Here is a 25,000-nt window from a genome sequence, read left to right on the forward strand (position 1 = left end):
CTTGATTGACGAGCCGTCCACTGCTGATGACAACACTCTGCTGCTCTCCTTCCCAGGTAGGAAACACAAATACACCAAACAGAAAGCCCACCTGTCTCTCTACCTGATTGTTGTGAAGGTGATATCTCTCAAACACATCAAGCATAGTTCAGGTGGTCGAAGGTCGGCAGGAAGTGGGCAGCAGGAAGTGGGCGGCAGTAGCTCAGTCTATAGGGACTTGGGTTGGGAACCGGAGTGTCGCTGGTTCAAGTCCCGGTGCAGACCAAATATGGAAGTTGGTCTGGTAACTGGAGAGGTGCCAGATCACCTCCTGAGCACTGCCAAGGTACCCTTGAGCAAGGCACCAAACCCCCTCCCCACCATCAGCTCAGGAGCGCCCGCTGTGGGCAGCTCCGTCACTCTGACATCTCTCCATTAGTGCATGTCCATAGGATCCTGTTTGTGTGCATGTGTGTGTATATTTCAGCCTATGTGTGTTCATGACTTACAGATTGTGAAAAACTGAAATTTCCCCTTCCGGGGATCAATAAAAGTAAATCTTAATCTTTGTCAAAGTCTCTATGACCTCCCCTACAGCTTCTTTGTCCATGGCTCAAGAATTGTATTTATTTATTTATTGAACCAGGAGAACCTCATTGAGATTAAGAATTAACTATGAATATGAAAAGTGTGAAACAATGTCACCCAAATGTCTGACAGAATAAAGAGAGGAAGTGATGATACTAAAAGGGTCAAAAGGACGACTTCACTGTGACGTCATCACGTCCTGTAACCTGGAGAGGTTCATTGTTACGTTTGAAGTAGTGTCTGAATGGAAAAAGCCTCAACCTGTCGTGATCGTGTTCAGGATCTTCTGACATCACATGCTCTTCAGAGAGACGATGGTCACATGGTTACACGAGGCCCTGGTCAGTCTGCTCTTTCAAGTTTCAGAGGTGTAATTGAAAGAGGCGTAAAGAGGCGAGATGGTTTCAGCTGATCCAGTGGGGGGGAGCGCAGCTGTGTGTGTGTGTGCTCATCTGACTGTGTGTGTATGCGGAGTTCCCGCTGTGCTGTGTTTAAGAAATGCAATGTGAATTTACAGAAGGGACACCGATAATATCAATATGAACGTACAAAGATGTAATGAGGAAAAAGCAGTCTGAAGAGGGTTACTGTCCTGATGGATGTTTACCGTCATTGTAATGGTTAATGAAGGCAGATCATTTAAAGGCAGTGGGGGCACATCACAATGGTTCGACCTCCTTACACAACAGTTATCAATGGAACAACAATCAGCCACACTCAAAAACCAACAAAATATATGGTAACACTTTATATTAAGGTGCTTGTAATAAACATTAATAACAGGTAATAAGTCACTTATAAGACCTTATTGGATTCTTATTAACACAAATAAGACTATATAAGTGTTAATATAGGCATAATTAACACATTTATTATGTCTTATAAGACACTTATAGGCTCTTATTAGAAATGTACTGACACTTTATATACCGTCATAAACATTAATAAGATGTTTATTAACATTAATAAGACGTCATGAGGGTTATTTAAACTATAAATGAATTTATAATTGGCTTGTAAGATATTAATTAACACAAAGAAACTTGTTTATAGACCACTGTTAATAAGTGCATAATAATTTATTAATATTTCTAAGTAGTGTTCCCACTTTAGATCCAGTACCTGCAGAGGAGCTTTATTAACTTTAATTTATTAATCTTTATAAGGCATTAATATGAACCTAATAAAGTCTTATCAATGTTAATAAACATCTTGTGAAAGTTGATAAGTTGTCTATAAACAAGTTTCTTTGTGTTAATTAATATCGTACAAGCCAATTATAAATTAATTTATAGTTTAATTAACACTCATGAAGTCTTATTAATGTTCATAAACATCTTATTAATGTTTATGACTGTATATAACGTGTTAATACGTTTCTAATAAGAGCCTATAAGTGACTTATTACCTGTTATTTATGCTTATTACAAGCACCTTAATATAAAGTGTTACCAAATATACTCCACAATTCTCACCACCATTTTGATGAGTTGATGCCACAGCAGAACCAGGCGGGTAAACGAGGAGGAGAGAGGAAATCAGCACAACAATTTTAATATCATTTACAAACATTCTGTATTTGGCAATCATCATGTTAGCACCCTACAAAGTGAAAAACAAAACAAAAACGTGTACAACCTATCCCACCAGTTTGATTTTACATAATTGTGTTACTACACTGTCCCCATGTTTTTCTTTGTCCTGTTTGCTCATTTACTTATTTTGTCCCTCTTTCTAATTCATTCATTTTATTTACTGACCCTTTTCCTTTTGTTTTGTTTGTTTGTTTTTGTCTAAATCTGCTTGCAAAACTGTATTGTACCACAGTTCCCCTCTTGTTTGTATCTCTTTTTTTTCGTGTGTGTGTGAGTATGTGTATGCACGTTTTGGTGAAAGTAAAAAAGAAAAAAGGCAGTGATTTATTGAAATAAAAAAATAATGATGAGACTGTTGCTCTTCTTTTAAGGGAGCTCTGTATTTCAGGTCCATAAAAAGCCTGCTTCTGTATCCATCTGTTCACAGGCAGCCAGAGTGTTCCTTCTGCAGCGCTGCCGGAAGACGCCCCCTACCTGCTACTGGAGGAATTACACTACAACCAGACACACTTATACACACACTCCCTAACCCAGTCAAACACACACTCCGTCAACCACACACTCACTGACACACATGTTGACACACCGTCCTCCACAGACACTAAAGTGCACACAGTTCCTGACACACACTCAGACACACACACTGCCGTCCTGGTGCAGCTGCATCAGGTGTCTGCGGTCCAGGCAGCCGGTACAGAGAGGTGTGTGTCACTGACATGTCACATGTTTTGTGTTTTTAAAATTATACTTCAACACTCTTCTTAAGTCATGATTTTTTTTTTTTAATCACTTAAAGCATTTCTGTTTAAATCTTTTCAGTGACAGCTGAGGTTTGTTTTATGACACGATGTTCCTTTCCTCCTCTAACCAAACGAGAATCTTTATTTGTGGGTTCTTTTAAGTGTTGAATATCAGGTGTGAGATGTGTGCCTGTCTGTCTCTGTGTCTGCAGTAATGACTTTGATGTGGGTCTGGATCCAGATGTGAGTCTGGCAGACATGTATCGCTGGAAGATTTCTGCTTATGCTCCATGCAGCTCCACCTGTACAACAGGTAAACACATAAACACTTTAATTTATTTACATAATTAACTGTTTCATAACATCATGTTGCTGTGCCAATCTGTGAATTTGAACTCTGGGCCCTGGATGTCACACAGACACACAGTACAAAGAAGAGCTGCATAAAAACAGAACATTTGTTTGGAGCTGCAGACAGGTTTATTTGTTCTTTTGAGTGAAACCTCCCCCTCTCTGTCTCTGTCTCTCTCTCTCCCTCTCTCTCTCCCTCTCTCTCCCTCTCTCTCTCTCTCTCTCTCTCTCCTCCTCTCTCTCTCTCCCCCTCTCTCTCTCCCTGTCTCTCTCTCTCCCTCTCTCACTCCCTCTCTCACTCCCCCCCTCTCTCCCTCTCTCTCTCGCTCCTTCATGGCAGTTTTGGGCTCTGGGAGTTAGCATACTAGTCAAACAGTGATTGCAGTAAAGCTACATTGTGCAGCTTCTTTAAACATGTTGTTTTTGTATCTCCAGGTATTACTACTAGTTACGCCCTCTGTGTGCGCTATGATGGAACTGAAGTGGACGACAGTTATTGTGACTCTCTGGCCAGACCGGAGCCCACACACGAGTTTTGCACCGGAAAGGAGTGTCCTCCAAGGTACTGTCATCACTGTCCTCTCTGTCCTCACTGTCCTCTCTGTCCTCATTGTCCTCTCTGTTCTCGATGTTCTCACTGTCCTCACTGTCCTTTCTGTCCTCACTGTCTTCACTCCTGATTGTCCTCATTCCTGATTGTCTTCACTCCTCATCAGTGTCCTCACTGTCCTCACTGTTGTGACTGTCCTCATTTTCCTTACTCCCAATTGCCCTCACTGTCCTCTATATCCAACACTGTCCTCACTGCCCTTACTGAGGCACAGTACTAACATGTGACTTGTCATATTAGTATAAAAACTGCTACATCGAGCTAACTCTTCCTAATTCCTCCAAAGATGCATAACGCAGCCCTAAACCTGCATTACATATCAATGGGCTATGTTTGATCTAAAACAATAAACCTGCTGCCCCTCCTCTCCTCAGGTGGGAGACGAGTGGATGGAGTGAGTGCTCTCGAACCTGTGGGGAGGGCGTTCAGTATCGAACCGTGCGCTGCTGGAAGATGCTTTCACCCGGCCTCGATTCTTCCGTCTACGATTCACTGTGTTTGTCACATGACCTCCACAAACCAGCTAATAGGAAGGTCTGCCTGGGCCAGAGCTGTGGACCCCAGTGGGAGGTGTCTGAGTGGTCAGAGGTAACACAGCAGCAGCAACAGGCGACATGTTTCTGTTTGAGGGATTTGGATTCTAAATAATTAGTTTTTTTTTCCTGGTAATAAAAGTCAAACAAACTCTAAATGATATGTTCTTCAAATCTTAAAGAAGCTCAAAGCTACCAAACGTTTAAAAAAAAAAGATCTGCCAGTAAGTATCCATTATTCCACATCAGTATCAAACAGTGTAAATAAGCATTACATCAAACTGAAATTTAAATATAAGACTGAAAAACAACAACAGTAACGGTTTGTTAACTTTTGAGTTTCTGGGAAAGTAGCACAACAACACATTACAACCCTTATATTTAGGTGTCCCCTGAACATCTACAGAGGTAGGCTGCTTTTTTAACCTTTATTTAACCAGGAAAGAAAACTCATTTTTCAAGAGTTTGCTGGCCAAGACAGGCGGCAGCCCAATGAACAGAGTTTCACACAGACAACGAGCAGCCAAACATTCAAACACAAAAATACATCATTAGGCATTAAAAAACTCATCTGAACAGCAAACGTTTGTCAAAATCATCCACCAACACATCAGGGAGAACATCTACAGCCAGATGTCTTTTAACCTCCTCTTAAAAGCGTCCAATGTTAGAAGCTCGTTAAGTTTCAGCTTTTTTTGTAATTCGTACCATGCAAAGGAAGCAGCAAACTTAAACGCCTTCTTCCCCAGTTCTTATCAAAGTGAGCTTCAGGCTACACATCGATGTGGTTCGCAGAAGCAAATGAGGTTGGAACAAAGGCTTTTCAACTATTATATGCTTACTCTTATTGGTTCAGGTATTGGTTCGAAAATGCCACCGTTTTAGCACAATTGCTTGTTTAGGTAATAATACCTCTATTGGGCGGCAGTAGCTCAGTCTGTAGGGACTTGGGTTGGGAATCGGAGGGTCACTGGTTCAAGTCCCGGCACGGACCAAAGTCCAGAAATTGGTCTGGTAGCTGGAGAGGTGCCAGTCCACTTCCTGAGCACTGCCGACGTGCTCTTGAGCAAGGCACCTAACCCCCCCCCCCCCCCCACCAGCTCAGGAGCGCCCGCTGTGGGCAGCCCCCTCACTCTGAGACCTCTCCATTAGTGCATGTCCACAGGATCATGTTTGTGCATGTTTGTGTGTATTTCAGCCTATGTTTGTGTAGCATGTTCACTAGACAGAGTGTTTAAAAACCTCGTGGGATCAATAAAGTATAAGTTATTATTATTAAACATGCACAGACACACTGGTTCTCTCACTGAAAACAGCTGAGCTCCGTGTGTGTTGAAAACTCAAAACAGAAATCTCTGCAGTAATTACTCCTCTCTTCTCCTCGTGTAGCAGCATTATAAACTAGTTTATTACATGTTAGTCACCTCTTGTTCTCTTTAGTTCTTCATGGTCTGTGTTATAGTGTTAACATGTGTGTTAACACTGTGTGTGTGTGTGTGTGTGTGTGTGTGTGTGTGTGTGTGTGTGTGTGTGTGTGTGTCTCAGTGTTCTGCACGGTGTGGCTCTCGGGGAGTTCGTAGTCGAGAGGTCCGTTGCTCAATGGAAATAAGACTCTGCAACAGATCCTCTCAGCCAATAGAAAGCCAGGAATGTGAAGGCCCGCCCTGTGACAGAAGATGGACAGTCACTGACTGGGGACCTGTGAGTAAATTAACACACACACACACACACACACACACACACTAAAGATACAATACTGGAGGTCATGTCAACGTGTGTGTGTGTGTGTGTCTAACTGTGTGTGTGCGTGTGTCTGTGTGTCTGTGTGTCTCAGTGCTCGGGTGTGTGTGGCGAGGGGCGGATGGTCCGTGCTGTGATGTGTCGATCATCAGGTGGGGTTGTGATGTCAGAGGAGCAGTGCGACCAATCCCTGCGCCCGCTGGCCATCCATCCCTGTGGAGACAGAGATTGCGCCCCCCATTGGGTGGAACAAGAGTGGCAACAGGTAAAACGTTGAACTGAAAACAGTTCATAAAAACATTTTTTATTGATATTTCAACACAACATACAAAAAAACTAGAAAAAGAAGAATGTGGCTCACAGATACAGAAACATGTAAATATGCTTCACATCATGCAAACAGAAACACAAACTCCATCCAACTCTCCCATCACAGGAGAAGAAATAACCACAAGTATGAAGAAAGCAAAAAAGACAGAGAATCATACTCAAGTGTGACTTCAGGTCCACTGAGTCACAGTTTGGATTCAGTTTTGAACAGTTATAGAAACAGTGAGGTAGCAGCTTGACGTGTGTGAACTTGTGATGTTGGGGGATAAATGAGAGGAAATATGCTCAAAGTCATCACACTCACTCAATTTGTAATCTGAAAGACCCCACATTGAGTCCACTTTCCCATGTGTCCTTTAACTGACCTGTGCACGTGTGTGTGTGTGTGTGTGTGTGTGTGTGTTTGTGTGCCAGTGTAATGCTACTTGTGGGCGTGGCGTGCGGCAGCGTCAGGTGGTGTGCTCGGGCCTGGAAGGCGGTGTGTTCAAAGAGTTTCCAGAAAGCAGCTGTGATCAGAGCAACAGACCAGAGAGCAGCTCGTCCTGCTTCCAGAGACCCTGCTCCAAGTGGTTCACCACATCCTGGTCCCAGGTAACTAAGTCCAGAGTCAGATTATGTACTTTAAAAATGATGTTCAGGAGATCCAGCTCTTGGTTTTGGTTAAAAAAAATAATAATCTAAATTCCCTGTCTGCTCTTCCCCCCCCTCAGTGCAGTAAGACCTGTGGGAGCGGCGTCCAGGTTCGAGAGGTGAAGTGTTACCAGGGGGAGGAGCTTGTTACTCGGGGCCACAGCTGTGACTCTGCTCTGAAGCCAGAGGCCCGGCAGAGCTGTGAGATCCAGAGCTGTCCGACAGAGGCTCCAGGTGCTACAACAAACACAACCTGATGCAACATGTGTGCTACACTTTCAGCTCCGACATGCGTCACTCTCACAAAGTGTTTTTCTAACACTGTTTTTCTCTTCTTCTTCTTCTTCTTCTTCTTCTTCTTCTTCTTCTTCTTCTTCTTCTTCTTCTTCTTCTTCTCGTGTGTGTGCTATCAGCAGCTGCGCCGGCTGCGTCAGTAGCCGTAGACGACTCCTGCCAAGACAAACCTACAGCAAACTGTGCCCTGGTCCTGAAGGTGAAACTGTGCTCTCACTGGTACTACAGGAAGGCCTGCTGCCAGTCCTGTAAGGCACCGAGACCCTGAAGTCTGAACTGAAACCACTCACCTCAAACCACTGGTACCCCGAGGTCACATGGTGCTACACAGAACCTGCTGCTAGAAATGTACGGCCTCATGACATTTACCTTTTTACTCCTCCTCCTGCCACTGAGGTCAGAGGTCACCCTGTGGTCACTGTCCTCACCGCCTGTCCCTAAATGTTATAAATTCTGGTTCCTCCCAAATGTCAAATCTGGTTTTGCATAATTATGTTGCGTGTCATCCCCCTTTATGTTTTAAAAAGTATATATGAATCAATCCCACTGCTTCCTCATAGAGTTCTCAGTCAAATAGTATTCAAGACAAAGTTTCCGTTTCCTGTAGCAACAACCTGAATCGACCGTACGTCTCTTTACTGCTCCACCCTTGTTAATGTGAACATAGACTCACTTCAGGTCACAACGTGCTGCCTGCTCACCTGTTTGTGTTACACGGAAGAAGAAGCAAACCATTCCGAGTTTAGAAACATGAATAAAGGTCATAATTATTATAATGCTCTCTGGAGATATTTCTTTATTTGTTGCATGTCCCTGAAAGTGAATCTCCTTCCATTGCTAGAAGTTACTTCAGTTTTTCTTTTTTTATTACCCCCCTCCCCCCCTCTTTTTTATTATTATTTTTTTTATATTTTGGGTCCAAGTGAATAAGGGTTAAGGAAATGAAGGATCGCCCCAGAAAGTTGCATCAACGAGCAGCTGAACAGTGAAATCCTCCTGATCCAATTCAGCAACATCAACACATCCACTAAGAGCTGCTGTTTTTTCCCTGACAGGCTCAGATTGGTGTTTCTAAGACTACAGACTACCTCCAGACTACATTTACAAAAACAGTCCTTTAAGCTCAGGAGGCGCTGCTCTACTGCTGTCATTTTTCCTTTTCAGTGAATCTTTGGTATTTTTGATATTCAGTAATGCCAACACACAATAACACGAGCATAAATAAAACAGTCGTTGCAGTGTTGGCCAGAACCTTCTTGTTTTAGGAGGTCAAAAAGAGATACTGTGTCTTGTAGTTAAAGTCTTATTATGCCACTTTCAGATCAAAACAAATGCTCACTACGGACACACCTCCGTCCTGTTTCACTAACAGCGTTCTGTAAGGCAGAGGAAGCAGACAAGAGTTGCTGATTCTGCAGTCAAGTAATGAGATGCATCTCAAAGTCGATTGGGGAGTTAAGTCTTTTCGTTGGTTTGGAAAGGCTGTTGGATTTTGAGTTACACTCTGTCATTGTTCCACTAGTAACAGCGTCCCTGAGTGGACGGGACCGTCTCTCGCCCCCCCCATAGAGGGAGGGGCTTCAATCAGGGAAAAAGAAACGTGTGAAACAAGTCTAAGCCTCCGAGTGAAACATAAACAAGCTGAAGGAAGCTCCGCCCCGTCTGTGTGAACACAGACCAGAGATCAACAAATCCAGAGGGAGTTTGACGCCACTCTCTTTTTAGGAAGTCATCGCTCCACTTTATAGTTTCACTAATATGATTTTTATATCAATATTAAGAATGTTGCATATTATGCCTTTTATAGCAACAATATGTAACTTTTCCACCTTAAAAATAGTTGTTTTAAAGATCAATGTAATAGCACAATAACTTCCAGTATGTAGGATGGCGTCTCTCTCATGTCCACAGAGTGCTCCAGTCACCTGTTTTCTGCACTATGTAACCTTAGCAACAGGCCGAGGTCATCTCATAAGAAGTGTGTGTGGCTATACGGCTCTACTTCACTCAGCAGCCTTCAGTTACAATAAGAAGCCACTCGTCTCTGTACTGTTTGAAACAACGGTTGAGGCTAAGAGGAAGAGGACGGATGAAGCTCAGAGGAGGGAAAGAGAAGAAGCCGGAGTAGAGGAAACATTGGACAGGCTTTTACATAATGGCCTTTACTAAACAGCAGTCTGCAAATCTGACGCTATGATGCTGTCACACTACTGCCCAACAAGTAGGTAAGCTCTAAGGGCAGAGTATTATTCAGAACGGATTGAGCCGTAATGTTAGCATGTATCGTTAGCGCTAGTCATCGTTGGCAGGAAGTCGTCCAACCCGAGTTATGTTTCAGGTTTGATACAAATAAATCAATAAATCAATCTGACACCAAGAAGTTGTCTCTTTCCTCTTCGATCTTTAAGTTAGCTTCATAAGTTTGGAACCTTTACAAACCTATCTCAGCTAGTATATCATCAATGAGCCTCTCCAATGTAGACATTTATCCACGGCCTATAGTCGTCATGGTAACAGTTGAATACACATGCTAACAGTTTGATAACAACGGGCTGAAGGTGCTAGCAGAGTCAGATTATCTAGTAGCTAGTCTTTCAGCTATAAGTGAGACGGTATGACAGCTTTGAAACACTGAACATAAAGGCATTCGTCCTCTGGTTAACCTTTACATTTTTAAAGATGTGTGAGATGATTATTGACTTTATCTTTAGGAAGTCCAGATTACTTCAGGAGAACTTCCCTCCTGAGGGATTCTGAGTCATCAGTGGTCCTAAATGTAATCTTCGCTGCTGTTTTTGATATTTGTTGACTCTTACAAACATACAGAATTTACAAAAATAAGCCCATTTGTCGAGCGTCTGCATCTGCTTGTGATTTGAGCTCCAAACGCTGCGGAAACACAACAAAGCTCCTCCTGAGAACTTTCAGGAACATGGGCGGAGAAGATTGAATAAGGAGAGGAAAAACACAAACTGAGGAACAGGACAACCGATGAATAAGAGAAAAGCTTAAATTTCAGAGTAACCATAGAAACCCACGCTGGGGGTTGAATGGTTACCCAAAAGAGGAGGTAGACTATACGCTGGTTTTACCTGAAGGACCATTTAACAGAACACACTAATTACAAATCTCACCTGTAACCTGACCTGTTTCTCTGTCCCAATGTGTTGTTTACTGTGAACAATTCACATTGCCATGGTAACAGGAAGAGGGGTCCCAATGGATGACGGCTGGGTGAAAGCACATTACACACCTGAACGCTCACAGATCACTCACCTGATCAGCTCTCCACAACACGCAAGGAGTCGTTCACTGACAGACGGCACTTCAGCTTTTTATCATTTCTATAAACTCATAAACAGTGAAGAAAGTGCGTGTGTGTGTGTGTGTGCAGGACACAGCTCCAAACATGGTGAGTACTTCACGATCATCTTTGTCTACAGAGATATGTTCACACTAAGAGACGGGATTCAGAGTCTAACTTAAACTGTGTTGAAATATCGATGATGTGATATTAAAGTCAGCGCTGACTTCAGTTTCCATGACGACACGTTGACAGACTTCAGTGTTTCTCCTCAACTGTCTTCAGATCACAGCGTTAGGATGACATGTTAGAAGCTCAGGAGGCGAGTCAAGTGATGAGTATTAATACAAAGAACAATGACAAACTAATATTACTGTTATTAATAATAATTTTAAATTAGACAAGTGTGACTCGTTGTTGTAAACACTGAAACGCTATCATTTCACTGCAAAGAACAAATATTTGATTCAAGAACAGACGTGCCAATAACTGATGTTGGAGATGTCAGACAGGACCAGGAACATTTTCACTGCACTTTGGGAATGTAAACTTGTAAAACCCATTTTGGGACAAAGTGGTAGGACACAGAGGTAAGGGTATGACGATACCTAAATCAGGGGATCAAACAGACAAAAGTTTCAAAATATGACCTTGTTGTGATAAATGTAGGGGGTTTAGATTATGGAAAAGTACGACCCCCCCCCACCACCGACGATTTAAGCAATGGATGGAACTTATGTCAGAAATAGTGTCTTACAAACCAGTGTTAGCCAGAATCAATAATGAAGGTGAGAACTTCCAGAGGTTATGGGGACACTTTTGTGCTTATACATGTCGTACCATTGTAATGATACAAATGTGTTACTGTGGTTACTGAACTGAAGACTCACTTATTACGGGACATATTATAGTCTGCTTTGTCTGTTGAATGTTAAAAAAAACTAAAGATAAATATATAATATTCACAGCTAGACAAATAAACATCTTCATTTTAGAAGTATTATTTCTAAAGTATGTTTAAGATATGAAGGCTTATAGGACAGCTGAAATCTGGTGACCAAATTCCCTCCAGAATCAATAAAGTATTTCTGATTTTGATCACATGATTCACACAGAAAATATCTCATTTTACACTATCATCATTTAAAGGGAACATTCATGTCCTTTTTTGATTGTTTGTCATATCGAATGTTGACATCTAATCAGTTAGAAAATGTTTATGAACTGAGATGATAATGCTGAGGAGCCGTCAGCGTGTTGACGACGCTGAGACAGAAGACAAGACTGAAAGATTTTTCTAAAAATCAGTTTCTGTCAGGATGATGATTCAACATCAACACAACACAACAAGTGTGATACATCATTCAAAGCATAAATATCAGCAGGAAAGAAGTGATTTAAATCTTTGCTATAAACTGTGAAGCGATCTGCCCGAGGAGGTCAGCTGAGTTTAAATCACCTTCTTCAGACAAACGTTTACCGGCCAGCCTTCTGATATTAGTTTAACTTTCATTATTCATTTGAGTCATTGTTTTAGGATTGCTTTCCCTGTAAAGCACTTTGTAACTTGATTTTAAAAAGTAAGTTTATAGGCTATTTATTGTTAGGATCTTATATTTACTCAAAGGAATGGAAACCTGTCAGGACCGGCTGCGTCTCTCTTCAGCTCGCTGTCAAAGTCTGTGTAGATAACTGTGATTGTTTTGATATTAAACTGATAAACACATGATGATGATGATGTCATATCAAACAATTAAAGTCTGTCTGTGTCTGTCTGTCTGTCTGTCTGTGTGTCTGTGTGTCTGTCTGTGTGTCTGTCTGTCTGTCTGTCTGTCTGTCTGTCTGTGTGTGTCTGTCTGTCTGTCTGTCTGTCTGTCTGTGTGTCTGTGTGTCTGTGTGTCTGTCTGTGTGTCTGTCTGTGTGTGTGTGTGTCTGTCTGTGTGTCTGTCTGTGTGTGTGTGTGTGTCTGTCTGTGTGTGTGTCTGTCTGTCTGTCTGTCTGTCTGTGTGTGTGTGTGTGTGTGTGTGTGTGTGTGTGTCTGTCTGTGTGTGTGTGTGTGTGTGTGTGTCTGTCTGTCTGTCTTCATGTCTGTCTGTCTGTCTGCCTGTCTGTCTTCATGCCTGTCTGTCTGTCTGTTGCAGGTCTCTCTCACAGCCCTCAGGTTGTTTGCAGTGTTGGTGTGTGTGTGCTGTGTCGAGGAGTGTGTGTGCTTCCCTAACGGCTCAGTGGCGTTCTCCTGTGGCAGCTTGATGCCGGTACACCCACCCTTCACCCCCTCCACTAGCAGCCCCCCCTTCATGGTGTCCACCTCCAGCACCACCTACAGGCCTGGAGGAGTCATCACAGGTATTCCCTCACCCCCTTCACCCTCTGACCTCCACATCTGAACTGACCCCCCGCCTCCTCCCCCCTCAGGTCTTCCTGACTCCACCTCTCCACTGTGGGGTGGGGTTGTGTGTAACAGTTCACAGGTGAAAGAATCCCGTCCTTTCTGTATCACAGTAACATGACCCTCTCTTTCTCTCTCCTTGCAGTGATGTTGGAAGTGGAGACAAGCAGCTCCACAGAGTTTCAGGGTTTCATGTTACAGGCCAGGAGCAGGGGCGGAAACGGTAACAAAAAAAAAAGTCTACAAAGTTTGTTTAAATGTAGGCATCACTGTGGATTAGAAATGATTGACTGTAGTACTGAGATGTTTGTCCGTGGATTACTGTAAAACCTGTAAATGTGGCTGCAGTTCCTTCAGCGTGCACTAGAGGGTGTCTGCCTGCAGTAAGTCCGTCCCCATAGAGCCCCATGTTAAAATGTTCAATTTTACAGCTGCAGTTCCTCCAGTGTCCACTAGAGTCTGTCTCCTGCAGTGAGTCAGTCCCCATAGAACCCCATGTTAAAATGTCCAACTTTACAGCTGCAGTTCCTTCAGTGTCCACTAGAGTCTGTCTCCTGCAGTGAGTCAGTCCCCATAGAGCCCCATGTTAAAATGTCCAACTTTACAGCTGCAGTTCCTCCAGTGTCCACTAGAGTCTGTCTCCTGCAGTGAGTCAGTCCCCATAGAGCCCCATGTTAAAATGTCCAACTTTACAGCACAAATTAACATGTTTACAGCCCGGTACAAAAAACTATTTGGGTCCTCATTTCTCTTTTCATGACATGTATACGGGCTGAACTTGTTTACATTATTGGAAGGCTAAAGTGATTAATAATTAGGGGGTGTGGCCTCTTTGAGTGACAGGCAGGAGCTGCTAGCTGTCTACAAGGTGTCGCTTCAGAGTATTCAGCCACTGAACTGTAACCTCTGGGTCTTTTTTTGTGCTGTTATTAAATTATATGGAACAAATGATCTGGCTTGCTTTGCAGTTTGTTGTAGTAAGAGACCGTGCAGCAAGTGTGTCTAGTACTGTCGTATCATGTCTTATCTTATCAAAATTAGCAACAACAAGTAGAAGTGTGCTGTAAATCTAAAGACAAAGAAACCGAAAGCACAGATGTGTGGTCAAACTCTGGAGGTTGAACAAAGACACACCGGGATGTTTCTCATCCTGCTGATTACTCTGCTGACCAGTCTGCAGCAGCAGTAAAGTGTATAATGCAGAGGGGCCGTCACAGTTAGCTCCAATCAGCAGGTGTATCTGTGCTCACAGAACTAGTCCCAGGCGTAGACCCTGCTCTGATAACTTTATGTCTTTATTAAACCTGATTCAGGCCCTCGTCTCAGTATTTGTTTTACATTTAGAACAACAGGAACTACTTTGGATATTTATTTTCCCAAAGGAGTTGACAAATGGGACAAATCATGAGGATGTGTTTTGTATGATTTGTGGAGATTTGTTTATTCATGAACTCTTTGCATCTTGCTTCCAGCCGAGCTGTGGCCTGTGGGGAAGTTCACCAACATCGACCCCTCCCTGTTCACGGCTCTGCACTGTCAGGATCAGCAGGTAAAAACAAAATAATTTTGCTTCAACAATCATATTAATGTGAAACTCTTTTTAGTGTTGCTGTGGCGACGTGGAAGGACACTACTCTCACAATCATATCATGCAGCTGTTGTTAATATCTTACTAATAAGTACACTGAAGGACAAAGACTCAACAGTTGATATGGAAGGGGTGCTGTTGGCGCGGTGGTTGGGTGTGCGGAGGCCGCGGTCCTCCGGGCGGCCCAAGTTTCGGGTCCGACCTGTGGCTCCTTTCCCGCATGTCGTTCCCTACTCTCTCTCTCCCTGGTTTCCAGTTCTGTCCACTGTCCTATCTCTCTTATAAAGACATAAAATGCCCAAAAATAAATCTTACAATAAAAATACAAAAAAAAACAGTTGCTATGAAGCATGTCGTCAAGAACATACCTGTGTGTGTGTGTGTGTGTGTGTGTGTGTGTGTGCAGAACTCGACTGTCAGTCAGGCAACAGGAACGAAGAAGATAAAGGTGGCGGTGACTTGGGAAGCTCCTAATAACTACGGAGATATCTACTTCAGGTAATCAGGATCCATACCTGTGTCACGTTTCACAGCACATATGCACTGACTCCGGCTGACCTCCTCGCTGTGTTGATGTTGTTGTTGTTGACAGTGCGACTGTGGTCCAGGACTACAAAACATTCTGGGTTGGGCTGAACAGCAGCCTTCTGAGACGGGACAGCAGCTCTGCAGCGGGACGAGTGAGTACTGACTGACTGACTGACTGTTCAGAGAAGGAACACGACTTCATTAGTATTTTTGTGAAGACGGTAGTAATGGTAGAAGTAGTGCTGTAACTTAAGGTTTAAAGTCCCGGCTCTATGAAGAGTCCCTCTGAAGGACATTTCCACCGGCTGTTTGTGTGCAACGCTAACTTAGGCTAACTTCATAATATTAAGCTCATATCATTCTGACTTTAAATTAAAGAACATAATAAGAAACATCCGCCCCTGTGTGTAATTCAATTGGATGGGAAATGTCCCTCTGCTTCTCCTTCATCCATGTGGCTCTGACTTCTCCCTGTCGCTCACAGACATCACGTTCACTCGTCGCCTCTTCTCCACACTCCAGTTTCCCTCTTTGTCTGTTTTTCTTTACTTTACATCTGTCCTGTGTGATATGGACTGTGTTCTGTCTGTGTGTGCTTTGTGTTGATATGAGTGTTGATGTTAGGAATCCAGCACAATGATGTAAAATAAAAATACAATCTATCACTTTTCTAAAAGTATTTCAGCGAGAGTAATGAGCCTGGTATGAAATGTATCTGAAACCTTTTAACTTACTGTACTCCATGACGGCCCGATGAAATGATTGACGTGTCCGACCTGCACTTTGAACCTGATGTCTCTCTCTCTCTCTCTCCAGGTCTTTTCCCCCTCATTTCTGCTCTTCATCAGTCTGCTGAGTCTGCCTGTTTACTGCTAATTACACACAAATACACACATACTTACGCATGCACCCACACACATTTATGATTTAAAATGCTTTTTGATCAAACTTAACTTCTGTCTGTTTGTAACTGGACGACATAGGCAGACGATTTCTCAGGTTGATTCAAATGAAAGGGAAGCTGTTGCTGTCTGCACCTCACATCAGTGCAAGTGTCAAAGCAAAAACAGGCTGCGACAACCAACTACAACCTGCTATTTATAACAAACTTCAACCTGCTATAATCAACTACAACCTGCTATTTATAACAAACTTCAACCTGCTATAATCAACTACAACCTGCTATAACCTGCATAGGTGAGGTCAATGTTTGATCTTTTGAAGGAACCCATTTGTTTTTCTCAGACTTTCTTCGTGTTTTCAAATAATCAAAAGCGTCAGCAAGCATCATGGTCCATAAAAAGCTCCGTTCAGACAGCCGGAGTGTGAGGATTGTTGCTCCATACAGGTTTTTTTAAGATTTATTTTGGGACTTTTTATGCCTTTATTTTAGAGATAGGACAGTGGACTGAGAGAGTAAGGAATGACATGTGGAGGTCACAGGTCAGATTCAAAGATGGGCTAGCTACCCAGAGGACCACAGCCTCCGTACATGGGGTGCGTGCACCAACCACTAGGACACCAGCTCCACATGGGCACCACACTCTTTTTTGCCTTTATTGGATGTCTGAAGAAATTTGAAGAAAGACAGAAAATGTTGGGAGGAAAGAGGGGGGGATACATGCAGCAAAGGTCGGAGGTCATAGGCTATACAGCGCCCTTCATATTTTCTCTTTAATATAAACTTAGAAGCAAATATTTGGCATTTTAAAGTTTAATAAAGTCATGTCTTTAAGATTGACATTGTGTTCGATCATCACATAGAAAATGGACAGGTTGTTTTGTCCTTCCTGAAGGTGGCGCTGTTTGTATATCAGCCTGTCTGAGTTCACAGGAAGGTTTGTCTGTCTCAGACTTTGCAGGTCATCACTGCTTTATGGACATTTGTCCCGTTGTAGCTGTTCCTGTGTGAAGGAATGATTGGATGTTCATTGTTGTAATGTTTTCTTTCTTCTGAAACCACAACAGGATGTTGTTATGAGCGGAGGTTTGGTTAAGTCGAGAACTGTGAAGTTTTCTCATGTGTGATGCATGAACATGACTGAAAAAAACTGAAGTTAAGAACTTTAAAATGCTAAAAATGCATTATTTTAAAATGAGAAGGAAAATATGGAAGATAGCTGAGAATGTCATGTTTGTCCAGCTCAGTTAATTTCATATCCATAACCCATAAAATTCAAACAATAATCATGTAGAATAATAATGGAGAGCTTTTATTTCTAGGGTGACTCTTCATGTACTGATTGTCAGCTGTGTGTTCATTAAATCATTAAATACCAACTTCATGACTTTTGAATGATGTACCTGACAAAAAGCTGATTTACTATCTCTGATCATTGTTTAGTCACGATAGAAAACTTCAGCTTCATGTTTCAGCTCGATATAGAAATGTAAATGTAAAAGACTCTATAATAAAAATCAATGCAGCTACTGCAGTGTTGTGTGTGCCTGTTTTTTTCACACATCACTGACGGTGTGAACTCTAACGTGACATGTAGAATAAGGTGCCTTGATTGGACAAAAGACTCAATTTACCACATTTAGAGGACGGAAAGCAGGACTAGCTCTATATTGTGTAAAGAGTCCATCAGTGTTAACTCATCCATTCATACACATTCACACACTGATGGTAGAGGCTGCTGTGTAAAGAGTCCATCAGTATTAACTCATCCATTCATACACATTCACACACTGATGGTAGAGGCTGCTGAGTAAAGAGTCCATCAGTATTAACTCATCCATTCATACACATTCACACACTGATGGTAGAGGCTGCTGAGTAAAGAGTCCATCAGTATTAACTCATCCATTCATACACACTCACACACTGATGGTAGAGGCTGCTGTGTAAAGAGTCCATCAGTATTAACTCATCCATTCATACACATTCACACACTGATGGTAGAGGCTGCTGAGTAAAGAGTCCATCAGTATTAACTCATCCATTCATACACATTCACACACTGATGGTAGAGGCTGCTGAGTAAAGAGTCCATCACATTCACACACTGATGGTAGAGGCTGCTGAGTAAAGAGTCCATCAGTATTAACTCATCCATTCACACACTGATGGTAGAGACTGCTGAGTAAAGAGACCATCAGTATTAACTCATCCATTCATACACATTCACACACTGATGGTAGAGGCTGCTGAGTAAAGAGTCCATCTGTATTAACTCATCCATTCATACACATTCACACACTGATGGTAGAGGCTGCTGAGTAAAGAGTCCATCAGTATTAACTCATCCATTCATACACACTCACACACTGGTGGTAGAGACTGCTGTGTAAAGAGTCCATCAGTATTAACTCATCCATTCATACACATTCACACACTGATGGTAGAGGCTGCTGAGTAAAGAGTCCATCAGTATTAACTCATCCATTCATATACATTCACACACTGATGGTAGAGGCTGCTGAGTAAAGAGTCCATCAGTATTAACTCATCCATTCATACACATTCACACACTGATGGTAGAGGCTGCTGAGTAAAGAGTCCATCAGTATTAACTCATCCATTCACACACATTCACACACTGCCGACAAAGCAGCGGGAGCAACTTGAGGTTAAGTGTCTTTCCCAAGGACACATCGGACATGTAGCTGCAGGAGCTGGGGATTGAACCCTTGACCTTCTGGTTGAGAGACGAGGATGACTCTACCACTGAGCCGCAGCCTTCATCAGCATCACATTTCCACTGTAGGGAACATGACATCGACTCACTGTAATTGTTAACTTAAGATCGGCTCCTTTTTCATATTCAGGACTTGGTTTCAATCTCAGAGAAGAAACAAACATCTGAGTCATCATGTAACAGTTTATTCAGCATGGCAACTGTATCACTACACCAACAGAGTAAACAACAACAACAACAACATTACAGGACAAACACGAGTGAAACAGCAGGAACACAGACATGTGTCATACTTAAACTAATAAAACAGTGTAAAGTGACTGGACAGTGGACCGAGGGGAAGTTACTGTGTTAAAGTCTGAAGTGTCACTGTTGTGAGATGTTTGCTTGTGTTGTGTTCAAGGCAGCAGGAATTTTTAAACTCTAGCGACAGAGGAATCAAAAGAGGAACTTTCTAAATGAATTCTGCTGATTGTTTTACACGGTGTGACCTGTGACGTGCACACACACACACACACACACACACACACACACACACACACACACACACACACACACACACACACACACACACACACACACACACACACACACACACACACACACACACACACACACACACACACACACACACACACACACACACACACACAGAGCTGGTTTCTAACATTATTACACAAATAAACAGACGTAAATATTAAACTAGGTGGTAAGGCTTGTGGGGGAGCAGGTTTGATGTTGTGTGTATAAAGGCTTCAGGTGGAGGTTTTAGTAAAGTTTAGTAAAGGTCCTTTAAAGATTTAAACAGTGTTATACAAACTGATGCTACAGCTGGTGTTTGTCCGGGGACACCGGGCGTTTGTTAGAGGTAACATAAGGTGTGAATGCTCTCACAGTGACGGCTGATCTAAGGTCAGTATGAAGCACCTGCTCGAGTATAAAACGTTCAAAGTGCTTTACTCTGTAAGTGATGTTAAATATAAACACAGTTTCAAACATGAGACTATATTCAGATGTTTTAATGTTTAGATTACATTTAATGTGGTGTTGTTTTTTAGGGTCAGACTTTTATAAAGGTGGATAAAAAAAACTGAAGAGAGACTTCCTGTTTTCTGTGTTTCAGGTCTGTAGATCGTTTTAGTCGACAAAAACAAGAAGAAGAACTGATGAGCTGAAGAGCAGAGAGGTACCATCAGTCACACACACAGGATAAACACTGTGACCAGATCAGCTCAGGAGTGGCTGTTACCGTAAAACTTCAAATTATAGCCCGGGCGTTTGTTGACTTCAGTCTATGTACTGTCAATGTCAATACATGACCGGCCTTTCATTATCTTCAATCAAAACTCAGGCTCAGCAGAGGTAGGAAAGACTACAAAATGTCCACCTGGAAGAATATCTAACTGTGTACACAAGTAGGATATTAACAAAACAAATACAAGTCTCTAATTTGATGTTTCTTTTGAAGAGAGCACAGCTGGTTCACCATTATTCTGTCTCTCTTGGACAGATGTTGAAGCACATCGTTTTGTGTCTTTCTGCTTTTTCTCCTTATTTTTGACTATTTCAACACTGGGCGTCTAACTGAGAGCTGCTTTTATGCGTGAAAACGTGCAGCAACACCAGGCCTGTAGAAGGGACCGGGCCTTGAAATGGGACGGGCTTTTCTTTGGAGTTTTACGGTACTCTGAATCGATGGCTCGACCAGGAAGTAGGCTGAGTTTAACGTCACAAATGGCAGGTTTAACATGAACAGACACAAGATGAAACCAGGACTTCAGGAGGAAGATGATACTTCATTGAGGGAGAGTTGGGGGGCGGCGGGAGGAGGAGGGGGGGTCTTTAGAGGTCACGGAGGACCTCAAGCACAGTGGCCAGGGACCAGGCCTGGGTCTCACAGCTGAAAGGGCAGAACTGACCGTTCTCATTGGTCAGCTCAGGAAGACCTTTCCACGGAGACCTGAGGAGGAGAAACACAACGAGTCAATGTGTGTTGGTTGGCTTCTCTGAACATTTAGGATGATGAATGGATGATTTAAAGACACATGATGAGTCGGCCCTCGTACCTCTCCAGGTGGGTGTAATGTCGGGACAGAACGTTTTTCACCAGAGTCATCGTCATGCTGTACTTCTCCTCTCCCAGCTTCTTAGCAAAGTAGAGTTTAGCACGCAGGAAGTAACCTACAGGCCACAGCCACTCCTACACACACACACACACACACACACACACACAGACACACACACAGACACACACACAGACACACACACACACACAGACACAGACACAGACACAGACACAGACACAGACACACACACACACACACACACACACACACACACACACACACACACACACACACACACACACACACACACACACAGAAAGTTACTAATGCAGTTAAGAGTGCTACATCAAAGATATAAATTGATCACACACTAGGAAGCATAACTGATTATCCCTCACATCCAGACACACACTAACACTTTCTCTTTGCTCAATCTGTCACAGAGTGTCGGACACACAACACCTCAGCTACCTGTTCTGATTTTTGTATGGACACACATGTAATCCTCTGTCTGATGATGCCAAACAGACTGATGGCAAAGTGTGTATGATTAGAAAATAAAAGGTGATAAAGCGTCACACTCACTGGTCCCTGGTGGTAGTTGAAGCCTTTTGCCAGGTTGTAGTTCTCATTGTCCAGAGCGTTGTCATAGACACCACAGTACACCATGTCACTATGACAACAGAAAAACTGTGTCAGTATGAACCAAACTCGAGATTTATATGAAAATCAAACATAAAGAGTTTGTGTTTTATTACTCTGGGTCCAGTGTCTTCATCCCAAGTGGTCCCAGTAGTTTCTGCTCAGCCACCTCCAGAGCTTTCCACGCCTTCTCTACTGTGAACAGCTCTGGAGCCTGAGACACAGACAAGCCAATCACAGCTCAGAGATGACAGGCAGGAAGAAGTGTGAACCAATAAAGTGGCAGTTTGTCTGTGTGCTTACCACCACCATGGCGATGGTGAAGTTGGGTCTGAGCTGGTAGTCACACCAGGGGCTGGAGGCTCTGTAGCTGTCCTTGTAGATGCCTCTCTTGTGAACCAGGTCAGGGCACTTCTCTTTGGGGTCATTAGGGTCAACAGAGACCCAGAAAGAAGCTTCAAAGGCCTGCTGGAGCTGCTGGTTCCACTGGGAGTATGAGACAAGCACTTCTTTACCTGCAAGAAAAAGGGATTCATTCAGGATGAGAGGAGACAAAACCTCAGTGTGTGTGTGTGTGTGTGTGTGTGTGTGTGCAGTACCATCTCTGAGCACTTTGGCTCCATCATAAGGGAACAGTCCTTTAGCACGGAGCTCCACCACCCAGCGAACAGCTGACTTACTGAGACCGACGATCTCCACGGCCGCTCCATCTCTACACACACAAACAAGTAACTTCATATTATTTATAATTGTATTCATTGTGTTTTAAATATGTTGATCACTATTTAATATAAAAACTTCAAAACAGCCAAAAAGCAACATTTGATCACTGCTGCTAAACTAACCATGGATCATGAGGTGTTACAGAGTACAGTGAGGGCAGGATTATTAGGAAGTCTAAAAATAGATTGCTGCCGCTAATATCACCAAAAAATTGCACGTCAGTTGCTTCCTCTATTTGCTCCGTCTCGAGGTCTAATTCTCAAAGCATCTAGTGCTAATGATAGCAAATACAAACACCCGCAAAAAACAGTTGTCCTGCCCCGTGCAGCTTGCTCTTGTTTTGTGTCTGAATGTGCAGAGAGCTGCGATCTAAACTCTGACTCTGAGCTCCCGTGCTGACGGAGATCAGTTCTTCTTCTTCACCTCCAGCTCTCAGCAGGGGGGATTTCTTCACTCTAACTGCACATTGATATAACTTGATGATTTTTTGAACTGAGGCTGATTTGCATAGAAAACAGCAATTTCCCCGCCAAATGTCTGCATACTGAACCACAAACAGCACTGGTGTACAGAGACGCTGATTAGCGGTGCATCTCAAATCCTGTGTGTTTTTGTTTTGTGTCTCTTTACTCATTTGCACAGGCTGGGTGAGTGTTAAAGGTGAATAATCCTTTTTGTGAATCATCTCTGAGAATGAAAACCTCTGACTGTGTTTTTACCTAGGAGTAGCAGGCATGCCTTTGTTTCTGGCTCTCTCGCTCTCGCCCATCTTGTCCATCCAGGTTCCACAGTTAAAGCGGTTTCCTCCACTCACAAATCCTGTAGCTGGGTCCACTTTAGCCGTCACATTAAACCCTGAGGATAAAGGGGGAGGGGAGATCACACACACTGTGCACTGACAGACTTCAACGATGTGATTATATGAGGATCAGATAGAAAGTGATGTCTTCATTCATGACTCTCCTGTAAATGATCATTCAGTGATGAAGATGTCAAACCTTCGTCTTTCATGTGCATGTCTATCTTGGGTCCAGCATTTCTCTCTCTGAAGGAAATCCCCTCCAGGTGGCGCTGCAGAGCCTCCTGGATCACATCATACAGAGGCTGCTCCTACACGCACACACACACACACACACGCACATGCACACATACACACACGCACACGCGCGCGCACACACACACACACACACACACACACACACACACACACACACACACACACACACACACACACACACACACACACACACACACACACACACACACACACACACACACACACACACACACACACACACACACACACACACACAGGTCAAGAGAAGCATAATGTAGCTTCAGTTAGAGGATGAAGGAGAAGAACATTACAAACTGTATGACAGCCAGTGATCGCATCACGAGCAGGTGTGTGTGTGCTCGCGTACGTACCATCTCTCCAGGTTTGCAGGGCTCACAGTCATCCGTCGGGTACATGCGTGTGACAGGGCAGCGAAGGATTTCAATGCCGTGAGGAACGTGGGTAGCGTAGTCCTGAGCAGGAAGTACAGATAAGGAGTAAGCATGACTTCTTTAATGTGACTGCAGGTAACATCAGTCACACCTCACACACCCTGAACACAAACGGTTGAAACTCCTCCCCTCAGGTCGGCGTCACAGAGCTGTCACTCTGATGAACGCTGAACAATCACAGAGTGTCAGAACTGTTCCTCATGCAAACACCATCCCCTGATCTGTCATTAACCAATGAGCACCCTCTTTGAATCTACAGGAAAAACTATCCACCTCATGTTTATAAATCCATATGTTACCTAACTACATTATTTGAGTCTGACAATAAACAACACATTGGGTTTACAGCTTGCTGATCACTGCACCCCTCCCTCCCTCACATGCTGCCTGTGTGTACCTGGACGCACTGCAGCCACCACCACACAGCATCGCGACAGTTGTACCGAGCGCAGCGTCCTTCACCCAGCAGGTTGGGAATCAAACCGTGACGCAGCGTCCCTGCAAAGGCCAGGATGATGTTGCTATGGAGACCAAGAGACAGAGACAAGTCACGCTGGGATTTTTCAGACTGATGCTGTCTGATGGATAATTATATTATGAAAGCATGAATACTAAGACCTACAGACACACACAGATTACACACACACACATATTCCACCCACACACACACACACACAGATTACATTTACACACACACACACAGATTCCACCCACACACACAGATTACACACACACACATATTCCACCCACACACACACATACACACACACAGATTACATTTACACACACACACACACACAGATTACATTTACACACACACACACACACACACAGATTCCACCCACACACACAGATTCCACACACACACACACACCGAGCTTCAATGTGTCTCCCTGTGAGCAGCAGGAGTCCTCTGAGAGCGATGAAGGTGTCTCTTCCCCAACAACGGAAGATTCCAGATGAGAAATGAGGAAGACCTGAAGAATATTTAAATATCTGAAATATTGATTTTCATGAAATCGATCTCTCACTCTTGAAGATTAAAGACGAATAACTAATCCTATTACAAGCGAGACAAACACTTGTTACCTGCAGCCAGTGAGACGCAGCACTGCTCCTTCTGGCCTGTGATTGGACTGATGCGATAGGGAACGTCTTCCAGTTTGGTAGAGAGGGGGGGCAGGGCGGGGAAACGTCCCACGCCACACATCTGAACTGAA

The 25,000-nt window shown here is 43.3% G+C and overlaps 3 protein-coding genes across 8 annotated transcripts in view; 2 read left to right on the forward strand and 1 right to left on the reverse strand.

Annotated features, from left to right (window-relative positions):
• si:ch211-267e7.3 (ADAMTS-like protein 2) overlaps nucleotides 1-8,753 on the forward strand; it is a 27,907-nt gene extending 19,154 nt beyond the window's left edge. For 3 of the 4 annotated variants that reach the window (XM_061043789.1, XM_061043787.1, XM_061043790.1), the window contains 10 exons: nucleotides 1-56; nucleotides 2,590-2,863; nucleotides 3,115-3,215; nucleotides 3,689-3,815; nucleotides 4,238-4,451; nucleotides 5,942-6,097; nucleotides 6,231-6,401; nucleotides 6,881-7,057; nucleotides 7,177-7,330; nucleotides 7,510-8,753. The exon at nucleotides 1-56 is cut by the window's left edge and continues 13 nt beyond it. In XM_061043789.1, the coding sequence (XP_060899772.1) occupies nucleotides 1-56; nucleotides 2,590-2,863; nucleotides 3,115-3,215; nucleotides 3,689-3,815; nucleotides 4,238-4,451; nucleotides 5,942-6,097; nucleotides 6,231-6,401; nucleotides 6,881-7,057; nucleotides 7,177-7,330; nucleotides 7,510-7,658 (1,579 nt within the window). In that variant the 3' untranslated portion in view covers nucleotides 7,659-8,753. The remainder of the gene's footprint in view (nucleotides 57-2,589; nucleotides 2,864-3,114; nucleotides 3,216-3,688; nucleotides 3,816-4,237; nucleotides 4,452-5,941; nucleotides 6,098-6,230; nucleotides 6,402-6,880; nucleotides 7,058-7,176; nucleotides 7,331-7,509) is intronic. The other variant, XM_061043788.1, reaches the window with a different exon arrangement.
• Nucleotides 8,754-10,277: 1,524 nt separating this feature from the next.
• Nucleotides 10,278-17,634, forward strand: si:ch73-14h1.2 (ferric-chelate reductase 1). 2 transcript variants are annotated; one of them, XM_061043791.1, is made up of 8 exons: nucleotides 10,278-10,802; nucleotides 10,980-11,016; nucleotides 12,836-13,040; nucleotides 13,229-13,306; nucleotides 14,556-14,632; nucleotides 15,078-15,169; nucleotides 15,264-15,351; nucleotides 16,016-17,634. In XM_061043791.1, exons 2-8 carry the CDS (start codon nucleotides 10,999-11,001, stop codon nucleotides 16,073-16,075), a joined length of 618 nt encoding a protein of 205 aa, XP_060899774.1. In that variant the 5' UTR covers nucleotides 10,278-10,802; nucleotides 10,980-10,998; the 3' UTR covers nucleotides 16,076-17,634. The 2 variants fall into 2 exon arrangements, with proteins under 2 accessions (XP_060899774.1, XP_060899775.1); XM_061043792.1 differs by lacking the exon at nucleotides 10,980-11,016 and having other exon boundaries at nucleotides 10,285-10,802.
• Nucleotides 17,635-19,009: 1,375 nt separating this feature from the next.
• The window catches only part of agla (amylo-alpha-1, 6-glucosidase, 4-alpha-glucanotransferase a), a 34,468-nt gene continuing 28,477 nt past the window's right edge, over nucleotides 19,010-25,000 (reverse strand). For both annotated transcript variants that reach the window (XM_061043793.1, XM_061043794.1), the window contains exons 24-35: nucleotides 24,870-25,000; nucleotides 24,655-24,757; nucleotides 24,178-24,301; nucleotides 23,700-23,801; nucleotides 23,270-23,381; nucleotides 22,991-23,126; nucleotides 22,148-22,260; nucleotides 21,852-22,063; nucleotides 21,665-21,762; nucleotides 21,492-21,579; nucleotides 20,907-21,040; nucleotides 19,010-20,800 (exon numbers count right to left, since the gene is read on the reverse strand). The exon at nucleotides 24,870-25,000 is cut by the window's right edge and continues 45 nt beyond it. In XM_061043793.1, the coding sequence (XP_060899776.1) occupies nucleotides 20,683-20,800; nucleotides 20,907-21,040; nucleotides 21,492-21,579; nucleotides 21,665-21,762; nucleotides 21,852-22,063; nucleotides 22,148-22,260; nucleotides 22,991-23,126; nucleotides 23,270-23,381; nucleotides 23,700-23,801; nucleotides 24,178-24,301; nucleotides 24,655-24,757; nucleotides 24,870-25,000 (1,471 nt within the window). In that variant the 3' untranslated portion in view covers nucleotides 19,010-20,682. The remainder of the gene's footprint in view (nucleotides 20,801-20,906; nucleotides 21,041-21,491; nucleotides 21,580-21,664; nucleotides 21,763-21,851; nucleotides 22,064-22,147; nucleotides 22,261-22,990; nucleotides 23,127-23,269; nucleotides 23,382-23,699; nucleotides 23,802-24,177; nucleotides 24,302-24,654; nucleotides 24,758-24,869) is intronic.

The sequence above is a fragment of the Labrus mixtus genome, chromosome 8 (assembly GCF_963584025.1).
Source record: "Labrus mixtus chromosome 8, fLabMix1.1, whole genome shotgun sequence".
NCBI lineage: Eukaryota > Metazoa > Chordata > Actinopteri > Labriformes > Labridae > Labrus > Labrus mixtus.